The 17,982-nt window shown below is 40.5% G+C and overlaps 1 protein-coding gene across 32 annotated transcripts in view; it reads right to left on the bottom strand.

The window, feature by feature from the left end:
• The window catches only part of abi3bpa (ABI family, member 3 (NESH) binding protein a), a 343,447-nt gene that overhangs the window by 35,954 nt on the left and 289,511 nt on the right, over window positions 1-17,982 (bottom strand). For all 32 annotated transcript variants that reach the window (XM_080203511.1, XM_080203521.1, XM_080203530.1 and 29 more), the window contains 2 exons: window positions 10,199-10,405; window positions 8,842-8,950 (listed from right to left, as the gene is read on the bottom strand). In XM_080203511.1, coding sequence (XP_080059637.1) covers window positions 8,842-8,950; window positions 10,199-10,405 — 316 coding nt within the window. The remainder of the gene's footprint in view (window positions 1-8,841; window positions 8,951-10,198; window positions 10,406-17,982) is intronic.

Raw genomic sequence — 17,982 nt, 5'->3', positions numbered from 1 at the left:
GAGGCTACCTCGCTAAATATTTTTAAGATGCGGGTTGATGGGTTTTTGATAAGAGAGGGGATTAAGGGTGCTGCTGGGATAATTTCCTTGAACAGTGTGTGTTGGAGCCGACGAGGGAGCGAGCTATCTTGGATCTGGTGCTATGTAATGAGGCGGGTAGAATTAGGGACCTTGCGGTGAAGGATCCTCTTGGAGAGAGTGATCATTGCATGGTGGAGTTTCTGTTGCAGATGGAGGAGGAGAAAGTGGGTTCCCGGACACGCGTCCTTTGTTTGAATAGAGGGGAGTATGGTAGGATGAGAGAAGAATTGGCGAATGTGGACTGGGGGAGCGCGTTGGAAGGTAGGTCTGCTGAGGAGCAGTGGAGGATCTTTAAGGAGATCTTTCTTGGTGCTCAGCAGAAATTTATTCCGATGGTCAAAAAGGACAGTAGGAGGAGAGGTAATAAGCCGTGGATAACGAAGGTGGTGAAGGAAAGTGTTAAATTAAAAGCGGAGGAATTTAGAGTAGCTAAGAGCAGTGGGCGAGAAGAGGATTGGGAAAGGTTTAAATGTCAACAAAGATTGACAAAGAAGTTGATAAAGGAGGGTAGGAGAAGCTATGAAGCTGGGCTAGCACTTAATATAAAAAAGGATAGCAAGAGTTTTTATAAATATATAAAAAGGAAGAGGCTGGCTAGGGTGAACGTTGGTCCTTTAGAGGATGAGAAAGGGGACCTAGTGGTAGGGGATGGGGAAATGGCTAAGGTCTTGAATAACTTTTTTGTTTCTGTCTTCACGGAGGAGGACGTGAATAATTTGCCGGGTGTTAGCGATGGAAAGGTGGTAGGACTGGAGGGTCTTAATGACATTACTGTTACTAGAGAGGTGGTGCTCGACAGACTGGAGGGGCTGATTGTGGACAAGTCCCCAGGACCGGATGGAATGCATTCGAGGGTTCTGAAAGAAATGGCGGAGGTTATAGTGGATGCCTTGGTGGTTATTTTCCAGACGTCGCTGGATTCCGGGGAAGTGCCGGAAGATTGGAAAACGGCTAATGTTACGCCGTTGTCTAAGAAGGGTGCCAGGCAAAAGGCGGGGAATTATAGGCCGGTTAGTTTAACATCTGTGGTAGGTAAAATGTTAGAATCTGTCATTAAGGAGGAAATTGCGAGGCATCTTGAAGGGAATTGCTTGATAGGGCAGACGCAACACGGTTTCATTAAAGGGAAGTCGTGTCTGACAAATTTACTGGAGTTCTATGAGGATGTGTCTAGGGCAGTGGATAGAGGAGAGCCGGTGGATGTGGTCTTTCTGGATTTTCAGAAGGCGTTTGACAAGGTACCTCACAAGAGGTTATTGCAGAAGGTCAGGGGACATGGAGTTGGGGGTAGGGTGTTAGCGTGGATAGAGGATTGGTTGTCAAATAGGAGGCAGAGAGTGGGGGTCAATGGGTGCTATTCGGATTGGCGGTTGGTGACTAGTGGAGTGCCCCAGGGGTTGGTGCTGGGGCCTCAGCTATTTACCATTTATATAGATGATCTGGAGGAGGGAACCGAGTGCAGGGTGTTGAAATTTGCTGATGACACCAAGATTGGGGGAAAGGCAAATTGTGCGGAGGGTGTGGAGAGTCTGCAGAAGGATCTAGATAGGCTGGGCGAATGGGCCAGGAAATGGCAAATGGAATTTAATGTTGGCAAGTGCGAGGTGGTCCACTTTGGTAGGAAGAATAGGAAGAATGGTAGGAAGGACTATTACTTACGTGGCGAAAAACTGCAGCAGGCGACGGTGCAGAGGGACCTCGGGGTCCTTGTGCATGAGTCGCAAAAACCCAGCTTGCAGGTGCAGTAGGTGGTCAGGAAGGCGAATGGGATGCTGGCCTTCATAGCGAGGGGGATTGAATATAAAAGTAGGGAGGTCTTGCTGCAGCTGTATAGGGTATTGGTGAGGCCGCAGCTGGAGTACTGTGTGCAGTTTTGGGCGCCGCACCTGCGCAAGGATATTTTGGCCCTGGAGGGAGTGCAGAGGAGGTTTACTAGGCTGATACCGGAGTTGAGGGGATTGAGCTATGAGGAGAGGCTGAATAAACTAGGCTTGTACTCGTTAGAGTTTAGAAGAATGAGGGGAGATCTCATTGAGACGTATAAGATAATGAATGGGATGGATAGGATAGAGGTGGAGAGACTCTTCCCGCTCAAAAAAGACAGTAGGACTAGGGGGCACAGCCTCAAGATAAAGGGGAGGCGGTTTAGAACGGAGTTGAGGAGGAACTTCTTCACTCAAAGGGTGGTGAATCTCTGGAATTCTCTGCCCATTGAAGTGGTGGAGGCTGCCTCGCTAAATATTTTTAAGAAGCGGGTTGATGGGTTCTTGATAAGAGAGGGGATTAAGGGTTATGGGGAGAGGGCGGGAAAGTGGAACTGAGCCACGACAGATCAGCCATGATCTTATTGAATGGCGGGGCAGGCTCGAAGGGCTAGATGGCCTACTCCTGCTCCTATTTCTTATGTTCTTATGTTCAGATACACTGAAGGAGGAGTTAGCATGGCCAATGCACTTAACCAGCACATCAGACTGTGGAAGGAAACCAGAGCACTTGGAGGAAACCCATGCAGACATGGAGAGAATGTACAAACTCCACACAGTGACCCAAGCCAGAAATCGAAACTGGGTCCCTGGCACTGTGAGGAAATAGTGCTAACCACTGTGCCATCATGTCACTCAGAGCCTTGCCTCAAAAATAAGCCAGCATAGTAAATAAAGAGGATCCTGCAGTCCGATGTTATTCAAGTTTTCCCTTTGTCCTACAACACACTGAAAATGCTGCCTTACCAATTTCTCTGTGCTGGGGCCAATGTGTATGCGCACCATATTCAGATAAAGTGATCTGATAAACTTAGACTGACTACCACACTATTTGGGTGCTATGTGCATCAAGTGCAGCTGTCCCATGATAACCACAGCAATTCTTCTCCCATGTTCGAGGGCAATTAGAGAAGGGCAATAATAAATGCTCGCCTAGCCAGCAACTTTGACCTCCAATAAATGAATTTTCAAACAATGGACTCACAGGTCAGAACCACTGATGTACTTCATTTTTAAAATTCTTTCATGGAATGCAAGCATGTTGGTAAGGCCTGCATTTAACGGCTCAGTACACCAGCTTTTTCCATGATGGAACCATCCCTCAATATTCCACATTTATTTCATCTTTACATCTGCTGACTACATTGTATCCATTTTTCAAAATATTCTTCTACTTCATATTCCCCTGTAGCATTGAAAAAATTCCGGTATCTCTTTCCAATCATTCAATACCACCAGATTTTTCAAATTAAATCAATACTATATTTCTGTGTGCTAAAGAGACCAAGTAGGTAAAGTTCAGTAGAACGCTAAAATATCAGTGCAGTCTGTAAGATTTATTTGGCTGGTTTAGCTCTGTTTCCTGTTTAAGTACTAAGGGCATGATCAATCATGTACTCACAATTTGCAATAGGAGGAGTCAGTGTTCTGTTACTCTGAAATCTTGCAAACTAGCTCTTCCCCAAATCGCAGTTAAAATAGGTTTCTGAAGATGGATTGTGGAATTAACATAATAATTGAAGACAGCATTGACAAACATTAAAAATTAAAACTAGCAGAACAACCCACTCTCTCACCCATTTCTAAAAGCAAACAATCCCTCAGCAGACTCTGTTGTAATAGAAATCAGCTATTATAACAATGAAATGCTCAATTCTCTCTTTTTTAAAGAAAGTGGAAGATCTGGTTAGAGTGGGCTGATTATTCTTATCATTAAGCTCCTTAGCAGTGAAAGGTGGTCTCTGTGCCCAGAGACATGATTATACGATACCATCAGTTTTTCAATGGGTTCCAGCATACTGCAGAGCATGGCTCCCATTCCGTGCAATAGAATCAATCACCTAATACTCAGATACTCTTCAGTGTCTTGTGTACAACAAAAGTGATAGGAAAAACGTCAGCACCAAACTTTGTCATTTATAGACTATACATAATCTGGTAAACTAGGAAGATTCGGTAAAGAACAGGTCAAGTGACACTTGAAATTTAAATAGGAACGTTCAATGACTTTTCAGTTTCAAAGAAGCCGCAATGAATCTCTGGGAAAATTTGTTCTTAGGGAAGCTACTTGATAACCTGAGGACAGTGCGTAAACTGTACTAACTAAAACAAAGGGGAAGACTGAAGTACAGCATGGATTGGTAGTAAAGTAGATTGGACTGTGGGAAGCTGAGAATGTTGAAGAAGTGTTGGAGTGGGATTTTTTAAAATTGCTTGGGGAGAGCAGAGTGAAATATTCAAGCAGTGCTGAACTTTGAGGGACGGCGATCTGTTTTGATGATGATATCAGATGGCATCACATACAAATTACTTTTATAAATTAGAGAATGGATGGGACTAAATGTCTCTTGTATATCCCAAAATTTCACAGTCAGATTTATGAAGATAACAAGATCAAACTTTGAATTGATACACTAGGAGCAACTATTAGGAATTCAGGAGTAGGCATCAGCAGGACTGATGCATGCCCTGTATTATTTCTTTATCCATTTCTTTAGCTATAATTTCTTCCAATTGTGCAAGTCAGATTAAAAATACAAAACAATACACAGCTACAAACCTGTATTACTAAAAGACTTTGACATGCTGGCTGCTTGATATGTGATTGTTTTCAGTCTGTGCTAAACCCATGATAATTAAGGCAGATTTTGTGATCAACTCCTCCCAATGATCCCAACAGGGAACACTGGTTGAGGCATTGTGGATCCACAGCTGAATTTTGTTTGTCCAGAGAAGGCCTTGTGAAGCACTGATTTCCTCACAAGCCTGCCAGTGTGCACTTCTTTGCAATAGACTCCCCAGTCAGGCATTTGGTTCTTATAAATAACTCAGTGGCCAGCCAATGTAATGGGAGAAGTACTTGTCCCTTTAATGGACTATGAAAATAGAAGGTACTTAATTAGTTGAATTGAGAGTGAGATGAGAGTGGAAAGACAAGTGTAAATGATTCCAAAGCAAAATACAGGGGGAAGAAGCCAAAGAGAAAATAAATATTTTATGAGAAGAATACCACCATACTCATCATCCCATCCTTGATCAAAAGCACCTGATGTATCAGATATCATCAAATAACCACTGCCACACACTGAGACAGAATTGGATCACCAGCATAATGTACAGTCCAAACAAGTGTAGAGAATCAAAATCCTAGCAGGCTGTTAGTAAAATTCTGAAGCCAACAAGCAATGGAATTATGTAGAATAAATGGCATAAATGCCTGAGACTAATCACAAACAGTAAGAAGCAACACTGTGCCAACTCAGATTCAGCCAATATTCACACCCTACAAAATAGAGGAAATAAATGGCCTGGCACTTGAACATTTTGCTAAGTATTACTTGTAAATGGTTGCAATATAGCAGCTCAGCCATAATATGTCAAGTGACAGTACCTAAAAGAACTATTTATGAAAGTGTAGCAGAAAGTTGTTTTTATACTGGTACTTTAAGAAGTTATTTATCTAAAGCACTCCTCGTGAAGCAAGTAGAGGTGATGGTCTAGTGGAATTCTCACTAGACTCTTAAACCAGAAACTTAGCAAATGTTCTGGGGACCTGAGTTTGAATCCCACCACGGCAAATGGCTGAATCTGAATTCAATAAAAAATCTGGAATTAAGAATCTACTGATGACCATGAAACCATTTTTTGTCAGAAAAACCCATCTGGTTGACTAATGTCATTCCAGGAAGGAAATCTGCCATCCTTACTTGGTCTGAATAACATGTGACTCCAGATCCACAGCAATGTGATTGACTCTCAACTACCCTCTGAACAAGGGCAACTAGGGATGGGCAATAAATGCTGGCCAGCCAGTGACACCCATGTCCCACTAATGGATAAAAAAAGGTGGAGCTATTACCAATGTGTAACAGTGAATCTCCCTTACAATCTAGGCTTTAATCCTTCCACATATGGACTGAGCGAAAAGACCGGGATTGTCGTGGAGTCAGGAGGATTCTGTGGAGTTTGGAAAATAGCAGGCAGGATCTGGATGTAGTAGGCTCTTCCCCCCTCTCTCCATATCGATAGATCCAGTTTCTACCAGTAGGAGGAAGGGAATGGGAAATGATTTACACAGGTGGGAAATCTGATCTCAGCAGGGCTGTTTGAAGTCAGTGTCCTATTTTTGATGGTTCAAGGGTATTAACCCGCATAGTAGAAGATGGAATAGATGTAAGCACTTTTGAAGGGTAATTATGAACTCTATGACTGTCATGAGCTGGAAGTTTTTAAATGCCCTGCTCTTTAAACTTAAAAAAAAATGTTGATATGCAAGGGGGAGCTAATGATGGGTTAGGGCTAGAGGGCCTAACAACTTTTAACAAAAGTGCAGTAACGATACAGAACATGAGGCTGACCTTGTAACCAACCAATCTGGCACCCACCTGTGTCCCCATGGCTGCTTACATACTGATTCTGGGGATCTGTCCCACATCTGCCTTCCCAGACTGAAAAGCATGTATTTTGTTGTACTTTTCACTGAGGAAGATCTAGGTGAGACACAAAATTTCCTGCCTTGGTAGCCAAAATCTGGTTCTAGGTGAGGAATTGTTTAATTTGGCTGGTGAGCTTCATATTTCCACAGTGGTAACATATGCAGAACATGGATTCTGATACAAGTCACAAAGTAAATTTATTTTAACTTATATTGTACTGCTTATGAATGGCTAACCCAGCATCGAAACATTTTCTTCTAGGGCAAGCTTCTGTGCAAATGCATATTAAGATTAATCCTGTCCAAGTAAAATAGCCAAGGAGTTGTACCCCTTTCCTTTTACTTCCTGGCTGTTTGATCTCCCAAATCTTTTCCTGCCTGTACACATTCCAAATGTTATCGAGAGGGAAATCTTTACAGCCCTCAGCTGTCCTCATCATTGCCTTCACCCTCGAAAGGAGGAAGCCTTACTTTCAGAGATATTATATAGTATCCAGCAATTACATTAATCCACAAATTTCTTGCTGGTCTGTGTCACAATGTTTTATCAGATTTATTAGGTGCTTAACATTTAATTAGCAAAATTGTGTATTCTGCTCTAAGATACGTCTTAAGACACAGGCCTCATTATATCTGTTGGTCTGTTCTGTCTGAGGATAATCTATGAAGCTCTGATTGATCACCAAAATCAGCCATCCTCAAGTCCTCTTCCAAGTTTGAAGGGCTGGTGCAATGGATTGCCACATAGTGACAATGCCATGGAAACTCTGGTATACATGAGTAGAATAAAGTGACTGGCATCACAAACTGGCTGAATTTCAACTGTACATAATATCAAAGAGATTGTCAGAAGGGTCTGTGGGTGCTAGATGGTTAACAGTGAGGTTGAGTGTCTTGGGTTACAGGAAGATATAGGCGAGATGGTCAAATGGGCGGATAAGTGGCAGATGGAATTTAATCCTGAAAAATGTCAGGTGATGCACTTTGGAAGGAGTAATTTGACAAGGAACTATGAGAAGCCTGACAATATTTGTCCATAGGTCTCTGAAGGCGGAAGGGCAGGTTAATAGGGTGGTGCAAAAGGCATATGGCACACTCACCTTTATCAATCAGGGTATAAATTACAAAAGCACGATGGAGCTTTTTAGAACTTTGGTGAGGCCGCAGCTGGAATACAGTGCGCAGTTCTGGACATGAATGCACTGGAGGGGGTGCATAGGAGGTTTATCCCCAGCTGCTGGGGATGGAACATTTAAGTTATGAAGAAAGGTTGGATAGGCTTGGGTTGTTTTCACTTGAGCAGAGAAGACTGAGGGCAACCTAATTGAGGTGTTCAAGATTATGAGGGGCTTGGACAGGTTGGATAGAGAGTAGCTGTTCCATTCAGTTAAAGGGTCAGTTACGAGGAGACACAAGTTAAAAGTGAGGGGTGGGAGGTTTAGGTGGGATTTGGGGAAAGATCTTTTCACTCAGAGGGTGGTGATTGTCTAGGATGCACTGTCTGGGAGAGTGGTGGAGGTGGGATGCCACACACCTTTAAAAAGTACCTGGATGAGTACTTAGCCTTGAATGTTATGTCAAGTGTGCTATGGGCCAAGTGGGATTAGGTGACAGGTCAGAGTCTTTCATGCATTGGTGCAAACTCAATGGATTGAAGGCCCTCTTCTGCACTTTAGTATTCTGTGCCATTTGTGTTCTATGAATTTCACTGAAAGAGTCCAATTATGATGCCTCAGTTCAAAAGCCTCCAATTTAATCCTTTTCCATATTCTTAAGAATAACAATATTGGCCCAGACCTTTCAGGCATATGAAGATTTCTGTCACAGGACTCTCTGTTGATTTTTCAGTGGTAGGGATGTGGTGGAGGGGATGAGATCTGTTGTGCTGCTCAGTTTAGTTACATTGGCTAATCACTGAATTAAACAAGATATTGACCAGTGCAATAGTTCTAGGATAATTGCAGGTGAGTCCCACTTTTTCAACCAAAGTCTATGATCCTTTGGAATGGAGACATTCATGAAAGGGAAGTGGAAATCAGCCCATCAGAAATTTAAATATCTCAGAAAATTTCAGTGCATGTGCGCGCATCAGGACTTCTGCAGTGTCTTGATGTGCATCTCCCAACCTGTGTCCAACCTCAAAGTCTGAAGATTTTGGCCATGTCTCATTAGAAAATTCACATCTCCATGAAAAACAGAATATTTTTCTTTTAAGGTAACAGGCAAGCATTTATCAGAATGAGTGGCTTTTTGACATGTGTTAAAAAGAAAATTTGATTTGCAAGGCAGATCACAATATGGTGCATTAATTACAAATGTGAGGAATAAATTAGAATTTTTCACCTTGTATTTGGTTTCAGGTTTTCTACAGCAGCATGTGTTTGATTGGTGACAGTAATAAGTTCTTCTGTTTTGTTGTCTAATCCTGTCATTTTTGAAACAACTTCATACTCTGGAAGGCAGACATGAAAAGATATGTAAATAAGTCATATCATGGATAAAACTGAAATCAAATTGACAGTGCATTTTACTATTTCCTGATATATATCTTCTACCTTGAAAATATTTTTCAATTGAGAGAATAAAATAATTCAGGTCAAAAGATTTTCATGACTGCTTTGGAACTAATCCTTGGTCTAACAAGCTCGTCTTCGCATGAAGAATGAGTAACATGGCAAATGGATATCAAACTTTAGAATCATGCAGTTCAGAAAGAGGCCATTTGGCCCATCAATTTTGCACAGACTCTCTGAAAGAGCATTTTATCCAGGCCCACCCCCTTAATCCTGCACATTTTTACCATGGCTAATCCACATATCTTGGGACACGAAGGGGCAATTTAGCATGACCAATCAACCTAACCTGCATATCTTTGGACTGCATGAGGAAATCGGAGCACACGGAGGAAACCAACACAAACACGAAGACAGCATACAAATTTCTCACAGTCACCGAAGCTCGCAAATCCACCCTGTGTCCCTGGCTCTGTGTGGCAGCAGTGAAAACCACTGCCGCCCAGGTTCAGGCTAAACTTTGGAGATAAAGAGCTTGAAACTCCAACCAGATAGGATGTTGTGACAGGTACAGAATTTGGAACAAAATTCAATTTTCCTCCATCATTCTGCTCAGTTTATTCAGGTTAGTGAGATATTAATAGATTGAGAGAGAAGAGAGAGAGATCAACTTCCACACATCAAAGTTGCACATCTCGAGGAATTCCTAGGAATTATGCCCAGTTTGTTTTGGTAATGACTCAAATGAATTGTTTATTCCAGCTGAGGGCTGGTGTGAATTCCATTAAGGCCCCAAGTCTTACAGAAACAAAGATAATTAATCTGCCTCTGACCTTATAGGATAGGCCCGAGTAGATAATGTCAATGGTCCAGGATAGAAATATTTCTCGGCAAGAGAAACAGGCTTCAAATGCACTGTTCCTGCAGGGCAGAAGAGGTCCAGGAAAATTAACCCCACTTGTTTGTTTCATGTCTGAGACTTTTTAATGGGGTAATTTCTGACATGCAATAGCTGTGGGCAGGTTCACTGTGGACTTGAAAAATATTTGTGCATTTTTTACTTGACAAAGCTCACAAAGTAACAGAAAATGTTACTGCAACAGCTTTGCAAGAATTACACCCAGTCAAAAATAATTATTTTGGGCATAAAGAAGAAGTATGGAGAATATTAGAAGTGTAAGTATTACCACTAGCGGAGTCGTTTTCATTCTTCTCCCAGTCTACTATGACGAAGGTAGGACAGCCTTCAACTGTCACAAGTGTCAGGTTTGAAGGTCCATATCGAGGGGGAGATAAGGCTTTTACATTTGTAATATTTTCTTCAGGAAAATGTTTCAATGATTCAGTAATGGAGCAGGGAATGTCTGGTTTTCTTATATATTTCACGTGATCACCTTAGAAAGAAAGAGAGAAACAGGGTAATAAATCAATAATCTCTTTCCAGTAGAATATTTTCACCAATTTACTGAAAATAGGCCAGTACTGTGTTAATAAAACTCATTCCTGTTGTTGATTAAAAATTGGTTAAAGATCCTAAAACACACACACATTGTCCTCCCAAATCCGCACTGCATGCACTGAAATAAAATTTCATTCTCTCTCCCAATCATGTTGTCTATTAGAATTCAGGTGCAAAACAAAACCTTCCATTTACGAACACAAAAATTCATAAAATGAAAAATCCATTCAGCTCATCAAATGTATTTTTCCCAATGGTCATGTACAATTATCTCACCTTGAACTCAATTCAACTGCCCAAAGATGTTGTTTGAACAACTGTAAGATTTGTATAACATAGAACTGTCTGAAATGTTTCCCTCGCTTCCAAAGTTAATTGATCAAAGTCACAATATCAATGTAACATTACACTCCATTTCATTAAAGAGTTGATCAATCTATCATGCAACATACATTTGCTGCTCTGCATGTAAAACTTCTCTTCAACTCTACTGTCACTTAATGTCTCTGGATAGATGATCAGAATACAAGTTATGAGAAGATGGTGGTGTAGTGGAAAATTCAGAGGCCCAGGCTAATGTTTTGGGTTTAAATCCCACCATTATAGCCAGTGGAATTTAAAATCAATGAGTGAAATCTGGAATATGAAGTTAATGGTGACCATTGTAAAAACCCATTTGGTTCACTAATGCCCTTTTGAAGGGAAGGAACTCTACCATTTGTCCTTACCTGGTCTGCACTGCGTGGCTCCAGGGCCACAGCAATGTGGTTAACGGCTCCCTGTAATGGCCTAGCAAGCCACTTAGCTCCAGGGCAATTGAGGATGGGCAATAAATACTGGCCTTACCAGTGACACTCACATGAAAGAATAAAAGTAGATTACTTAGCCGTGATTCTCTCATCCCACTGTGTTAATGTTTTAGCACAGCGGGCCAGCAGAATCAAGCAGTGGCCAATTCGTGGGGTTTGCATGAGTGTTCACACCCTGCTTGTGTCCCCCAGTGCCAGATTTCCAGTGGCTTCTGCTCCATGCAGGAAATTGAGAAATTCACTGACCATTTAAATGGTCAATTCAATTTTATCTGCATGTGTTTAGTGGGCCTAGATCCCTTTGCCACTGCAATTGGGATTGGTGGGGGAAGGGGAGAGGCCAGCGATTGGGGCAGACTGGAAGGGACAAAGTAAATCGGAGGAGATCAGCATGTTGGGTGGAAGTCAGCACTGCGGGGGCGGGGGGGGGAAAACTGTTGGGGGATTCATGAGTGGGCTAGAGATCAGGATGGGTCAGGAGGGAGATAGTTCGGAGCTGGCCAAGGAATGATTAGGGGGCCAGCGATCAAGCTGTTGGGGGCTGAGTGTTTCTTCTGAAGGAATTCTTCAAATGCTGACAATAAAAATATAACAAAATTTACTCCAACTTATAAATCAAAGAATGGGTTTAATAAACTTCATTACTCCAAACTTGGGGCCTCACCCTGTGCCGAACCAAGTCCTCCACAATTCCCAGCAGGTTCTTATTTATAGTGAGTCAGCTGACCATTGTATCATTCTGTAATTGGTTCTGTGGCTTACTGGGTCAGCTGACCCTTACAGCACGTTACCATTGATTACACTACATCCAATACAAAGTTGTCACTGGTTACATTCTAACAGAGAGCTGACATTGCAGGGGGCACGGGGCTGGCCAGCAATCAAACTGACCAGCAATCATGAGGCCGGCAGTGCGGGGCCAACCGTGCATGTGCAATTTCGGCACTGACAGATCGGCACGCTGATTTCAGCCTTCCCAGTGGGAATAGGCCCTGCCCCCTGAAATTTAATGATACTCACGCTGGTGGCCTCTGCAATGCACAGAGTGCGGGAGATTTTAGTATGAACTTCCACTGAAAAAAAGTGTGAATTATTCCAGTTTTCATGCAAATTTGACACTTATAATTTTTGGGGAAATTTCCTCCCTCTGTGTCTGCTGTATCCATCACTTGCTACATTTTCAGACCTGGAGCATATTTCAGTTGAGCCGATTCTTCAATAAAACTGATTGACTTTCCCTAAGTTCTTCATGACACAATGCCTGTGAAATTGACTAGAGTGCCATTTAATGTTTTGTTATTTTAGTTATTTTAATTTGCTGTATTAAAAAAAAGCCTTTTTGGGTGAGTCCCTGCACACAAATCTTTGTGATATCACCTTGAGATGGTTAATCCCTTGTATTCACATGCCTTCAAGCTTCTCTTACTCATTTAAGCCAGAATTTGATGACAAACTAGGCTGCAATGATGTTTCACTTATTGTGTAGGTTATTCCTTTTTCCAGGAAATTACGTTGTGTGCAATGAAGGCCATAATTTACTCTGTGCCGAGCTTTCCTAGGACTCTGTGCCACGTTGGCTGTAAATATTGCCAAAAATGGAGAGTTAAACTTTCATACCTTTGTGTCCTGTACCATAAATAGCAAGATCTGATTTGCCGCATTAAAGTTTCAAGTTGATTTGATCACCCCTGGCACTCAGTGGTGACCTTGCAGTGGTTTGAAGAATCCAACTGTAGTTCAAGTTGATACTTCTAACTTAATGTTAGATGTGATTACAGACACAAACATCCTTTGATTCCTGAAGATTTCAAAACTGATGAGTTGGAATATAAGGAAACTTCACATGGATATAATTTGACAATTTACAGTGCAATAAAAAACAGTTAAAGGGATTATTCATTTAGATTATACAGGATGATGACTTAAATGTTTTGTTTCTTGGTGGGGTGAAAACAAATTTTAAAAATGCTGCTGTGTCCTTGACTAATTGCTGTTTTGAATTCACCCAGTCTCTACACCGGTCTGCAAGCAAGCTGAATATTTGGGCAGTATCACTGCTGGGAATACAGAATAGAATCATAGAATCCCTACCATGCAGAATGACGCCATTTGACCTATCAAGCCCGCACCGACAACAATATCACACAGGCCGTATCCCCGTAACTCCAAGTATTTACCCTGCTAATCTCCCTGACGCTAAGGGGCAATTGAGGCTGGCCAATCAACCTAACACGTAAATCTTTGCAGCGTGCGAGGAAACCAGAATACCAGGCAGAAACCCATGATGACACAGGGAGAATGTGCAAACTCCACACGGATAGTTATCTGAACCCAGCAGGCAGGCTCCAGAAACAGGATGGCCAGTCCAGCATAGGTGAAGAACCAGCGTGCAGTTCAGTTAAAAAAATGGAAAAGTTGCCCTTATCTTGAGCCCTCACTTGAATTTTTAAAACTTTTTATTTAAACCTATAAAAAATATATACTTTCAGTAGTTCGGTCACCATTCTGCAGATGAGTCCTCTCCATAGGGTGGTCAAATAGGAATGGAGGGGCTGAAAGCCTGCCTGGAGTGCTGCCACCCCTCCTTCCTCCTCTCTCCCACTGCATCCTCCATTCCTCAATACTTATGCATCCATGTCTGGGGGCATGCCCTTTAACTTTGTTTCTCTCTCCACTGATGCCACCTAGCCAACTGGGGATTTTCAGCATTCTTGGTATTCATTTCAGACTTCCAAAATCTGCAGTATTTTAGTTATGTTCCAATCCTTTTACATTTTACTGTTACCCACATGAAAATCATCAAAAACTTTAGCTCATCCATTTAATTTCCCCAAATCGCTCTCGAATTTTCCTAATATTCTTTTCTGTTCTGTACACTATTACCTGGTACCATTAGCCCTTTTTAAACTATTACTGGTGTTATTTATGGTAAATAGACTGGCACTTACGGTATAGCTGTTTTGGTTTTATAGCCTTCTATTTTATGTCATTCTAGTATGAAGGATATCAAATTTAATTGTCCACAGTTTCAAGGTTGTGGTAAATATTCTGATAGCGTGATGAGAGTGCAGTAATATAGAAATATTTTGGCTATTTGATTAGAATTTTTCTTTATATTTAATATCATTTTTCTTCCAGTTGCCACTGAGATTCTCTAAACCTTCATGCTAATATGCCTAATGATTTATTCCATCCAGTACTGTTCCTAAAACTAATAGATTTTTGAATAGGTTTCTCTCATTCTGATGAACAGAAGCTCTTATGGAAGGAGGGAAGGATGCATGGCAGCTCAGGTTGCCCAGAAGAGGCTCTGTAAGACACCTATATCTGCAGACACAATGTATAATGAGAACAGATCTCACTTTGACAAATTATAAATGGAAGTGAAGTGGAGACCTCTCATCCCTAAAAGAATTCTTGTCTAATTGTTATCCACATTAGTTCTTTGGCTGTGTTTTGAAATATCCTCAGGCAATGGAAAGCACAAGACAAATACAATCTGTTCCTTTGCAAGCAGCCCCAATCATGGTATACCATAATCCACGTGGAACTGCATGAAAAGAGTTGAACAAGAAACAATTTTGGCTTATTAGTCATAACTGCCAAGACTTCACTAATCATTTTCACAGATGCTCAAATACATAGTTGCCAATAATTGGGATTTGGGCTAACAGAGAGGCAAATGCAATGATGTCCCATCTACTGCAAAGATACTTGCAGCTACCATGCAGCAAAGGGGCAGTAATGATCAGCTGTGGCCTGAAAACAGACTGCAGCTCCCTGTAGACATAATGTGAGACTTGAGATGGTGGAAATGTAAAGACAAAGGTAAAAAATTCTGTTTGCAAGTGCCTCACATATTATAGTCTCCATAGTAGCAGCCAGATATTATGCATATTATCCTGCTTGCATCTTGGGTTTCCTTTGCCTTCAATCTTACCTGTTTCTTCTTAGTCCTTTAACCCTTTGTCCTTGGCAAAGCTATTAGTCATAGAATTCCTGAAGTGCAGAAGGAGACTATTCAGTCTTTGGATTTTTTGTCTGGGAGTTCTGCAGTACCTTTCAGAATTTCTGTTCCTGACAGTGACACTATCCTTTAACTTTTTTCCCCCATTTCTTTTAACTATCATCACCTCACATTCATTACTTTTCTTCCTCTGTCCCTTAAAATTGCATATGTATCTTTGTTAATGAATAGGCCAAGGGAATTTGGGATGATTTTTTGGTGGTCTACAGTCCACTATATCCTTCTAGTGTAAATTACAACAATAAGAAGAAACAACAATAAGAAGAAACTTCTGAATCATTAGGTAAATGATATATTAAAAACGGATTCTCTTTTTCTATTCTTTCTTTAAGTGAGACAAAGACAGTTGAATTGTGTAGCAAATATCTTTGAAAACTCTCACGTCAGTCCAGCTTCTACAATAAACTAAAATTACCTTGCTCCGTACAATTTAAGGGGAGTATAATGAACCAAATCAATTCCTGTGGATTCTGATGTTGTACTAATTTTTAATCCAGTTTCAAATTCAATTTTAAATTAGCTGATTCATTCGATGAGCGTCAATTCATTTTAATACAATAAATTTTCACAGAATTCCAGATTTGTGAAGTGTGATCTATTGCACTCAAGCCAATTGCATTCTTCTTTTAGATGAATCCAATTGACATTATATAATAGGCTTTTGAACAAGATTGCAGTACTTCAGTTTTGAATATTCCATTAGATTAACATTTGTAATCCTTCAGTCTTCAGGTACAGTCCCTAAAATTCAAGATGTTCCTAGCAATATTAACCAGTCTCATCTCTCCAGTGCAGGTGCCCTTCAGACAGTTAATTCCTTAAGTTTCTTTGTAATATATATTTCATTGATCTTTACATGTGTTATATGTTCCAAGCCAAATAAGTGGATCTGGACTTTGTCTACAATCTTCGTTTCTGAAGACTGATGTGAAGAATACATTTAACATCTGGCATTTCCTGATTCTTTGTACTATTTCTACCCAATTTATCCCTCAAAGGAACTACCTAGCCTTTTATACTTTGCTTCTTACATAGCTTAAACAAATTCCTTGGAACCCTTTTGTTTCTGTCTACAATCTGGTTTTCAACTCTGCTTACTGCTAATATTCATTTTGGATATCCTCTACTTAGTTTTGTACCAATGCCAATTTTTTGCCTCAAAATTACTCTTGGTGATGTTAGTGGATGAGTGCTTATGGATTCTAACACTCTGACTGGCAGAAATTAAATAGCAGATGTTAGAGGCATCAGTACATAAATCATAAATTCTGGAAATTTGGCTCCATCGATTCCTTCATAAAAATCTTCTAAAAATTTGACAATAAACAGATTTCTTAGTTTCCATGTTATATATTGGGAATTACAGTATTCTGAAGGATGAGTGAAATTTCTAGTTCAAAGCAACATAAAAGCAAAAAAGGCTCTATAACCGCAATTCATCCTAACATTAGGATGGTACATAAACCAGAATACTAAAATAGGTTGGGACAGAAATAACAACGATATTAACCAAAATTTCAACAGCAAAAAAATTGGGAAACAAATTATATCATAGAACTGTATGGTGGAAAACATTACAGTCTTATCAAGAAATGAGAAAGGGATGAGAGAGAAAATTATAGATTAAACAGGCTTAACATGAAATGAGAAAGGAAATTATAGACTAAAGAAGTTTAACACGGTTGTGAATAAATTTTGAGAGTTCATAATGCATGATGACACTCATGAACACTTAAAAGGGTTGATCTGAAGACAGGTGAACTTTGTGATACATGTAAAAGAAAGCAATTTTAGGAGAGTAGTGAGCTAATTAGGAAAAGTCGATACACATTTGAAAATGACATAATAAGCATCGTTCTGAGGAGGTTTGAAAAACTGAAGCCTTTTCATTTGAAAGGGAAGTTTGATAGATCTCAACCTTTTTCAAAATCCTGAAAGGATTTGGGAGGATAAACAGTGACAGATTATTTCAGCTGGATTGCTGAATGAGTTGCAAAGGGCATAGCCTGATGATTATTATGAGAAAATAAAGAGGCAACTAGACAAGTTTTCTCACACCGAGAATTCTGCAAACAAGAAATACTTCTTTTGCATTTGAACCATTGAGGAAGCAAAGACCATAATATCGTGCACAGCCTGAATGAAGGCAGATTCAATAGTGGCTTTCAAAGTTTTAATTTGCAGGGCTACATGGAAAAGGTGGGGGAATAGCATTAGGTGAATTGCTCTTGCAGAGATGGTGGACCAAATGAATCCACTATAATCATTCGTAGATTTTGTGATTTTAAGGATTCAAATCAAAATTCATTACCCAACATAGTCTATACCTACTATTTGAAAATAAGATAATTTTTGGTTACATCACTTTTAATATTGGTTTGTGGATATTCTCATGTCTCTTCTACAGTCCTGATTGATTTCAGCAAGTCCATGGTTATTTTTCATTAATGTAATTTTGTATTACAATTCCAATCTATTATCACAAAGTAATAATGCAGGGGTAATTGGGGAAAAAAGTCTTTTTTTTATTCATTTGTGGAATATGGGAATCGCTGGCTGGCTAGCATTTATTGCCCATCCCTATTTAGCTTTCAGAAGGTTGTAGTGAGCTGCCTTCTTGAATCGCTGTAGTCCACGTGCTATAGGTTGACCCACAATCTGTTAGGAAATTCCAGG

This window comes from Carcharhinus amblyrhynchos, chromosome 15 (assembly GCF_965287045.1).
Source record: "Carcharhinus amblyrhynchos chromosome 15, sCarAmb.v2.hapA, whole genome shotgun sequence".
NCBI classification, from domain to species: domain Eukaryota; kingdom Metazoa; phylum Chordata; class Chondrichthyes; order Carcharhiniformes; family Carcharhinidae; genus Carcharhinus; species Carcharhinus amblyrhynchos.
The sequence above is the reverse complement of the archived record's forward strand: the minus strand, read 5'-3'. Positions and strand labels throughout refer to the sequence as shown.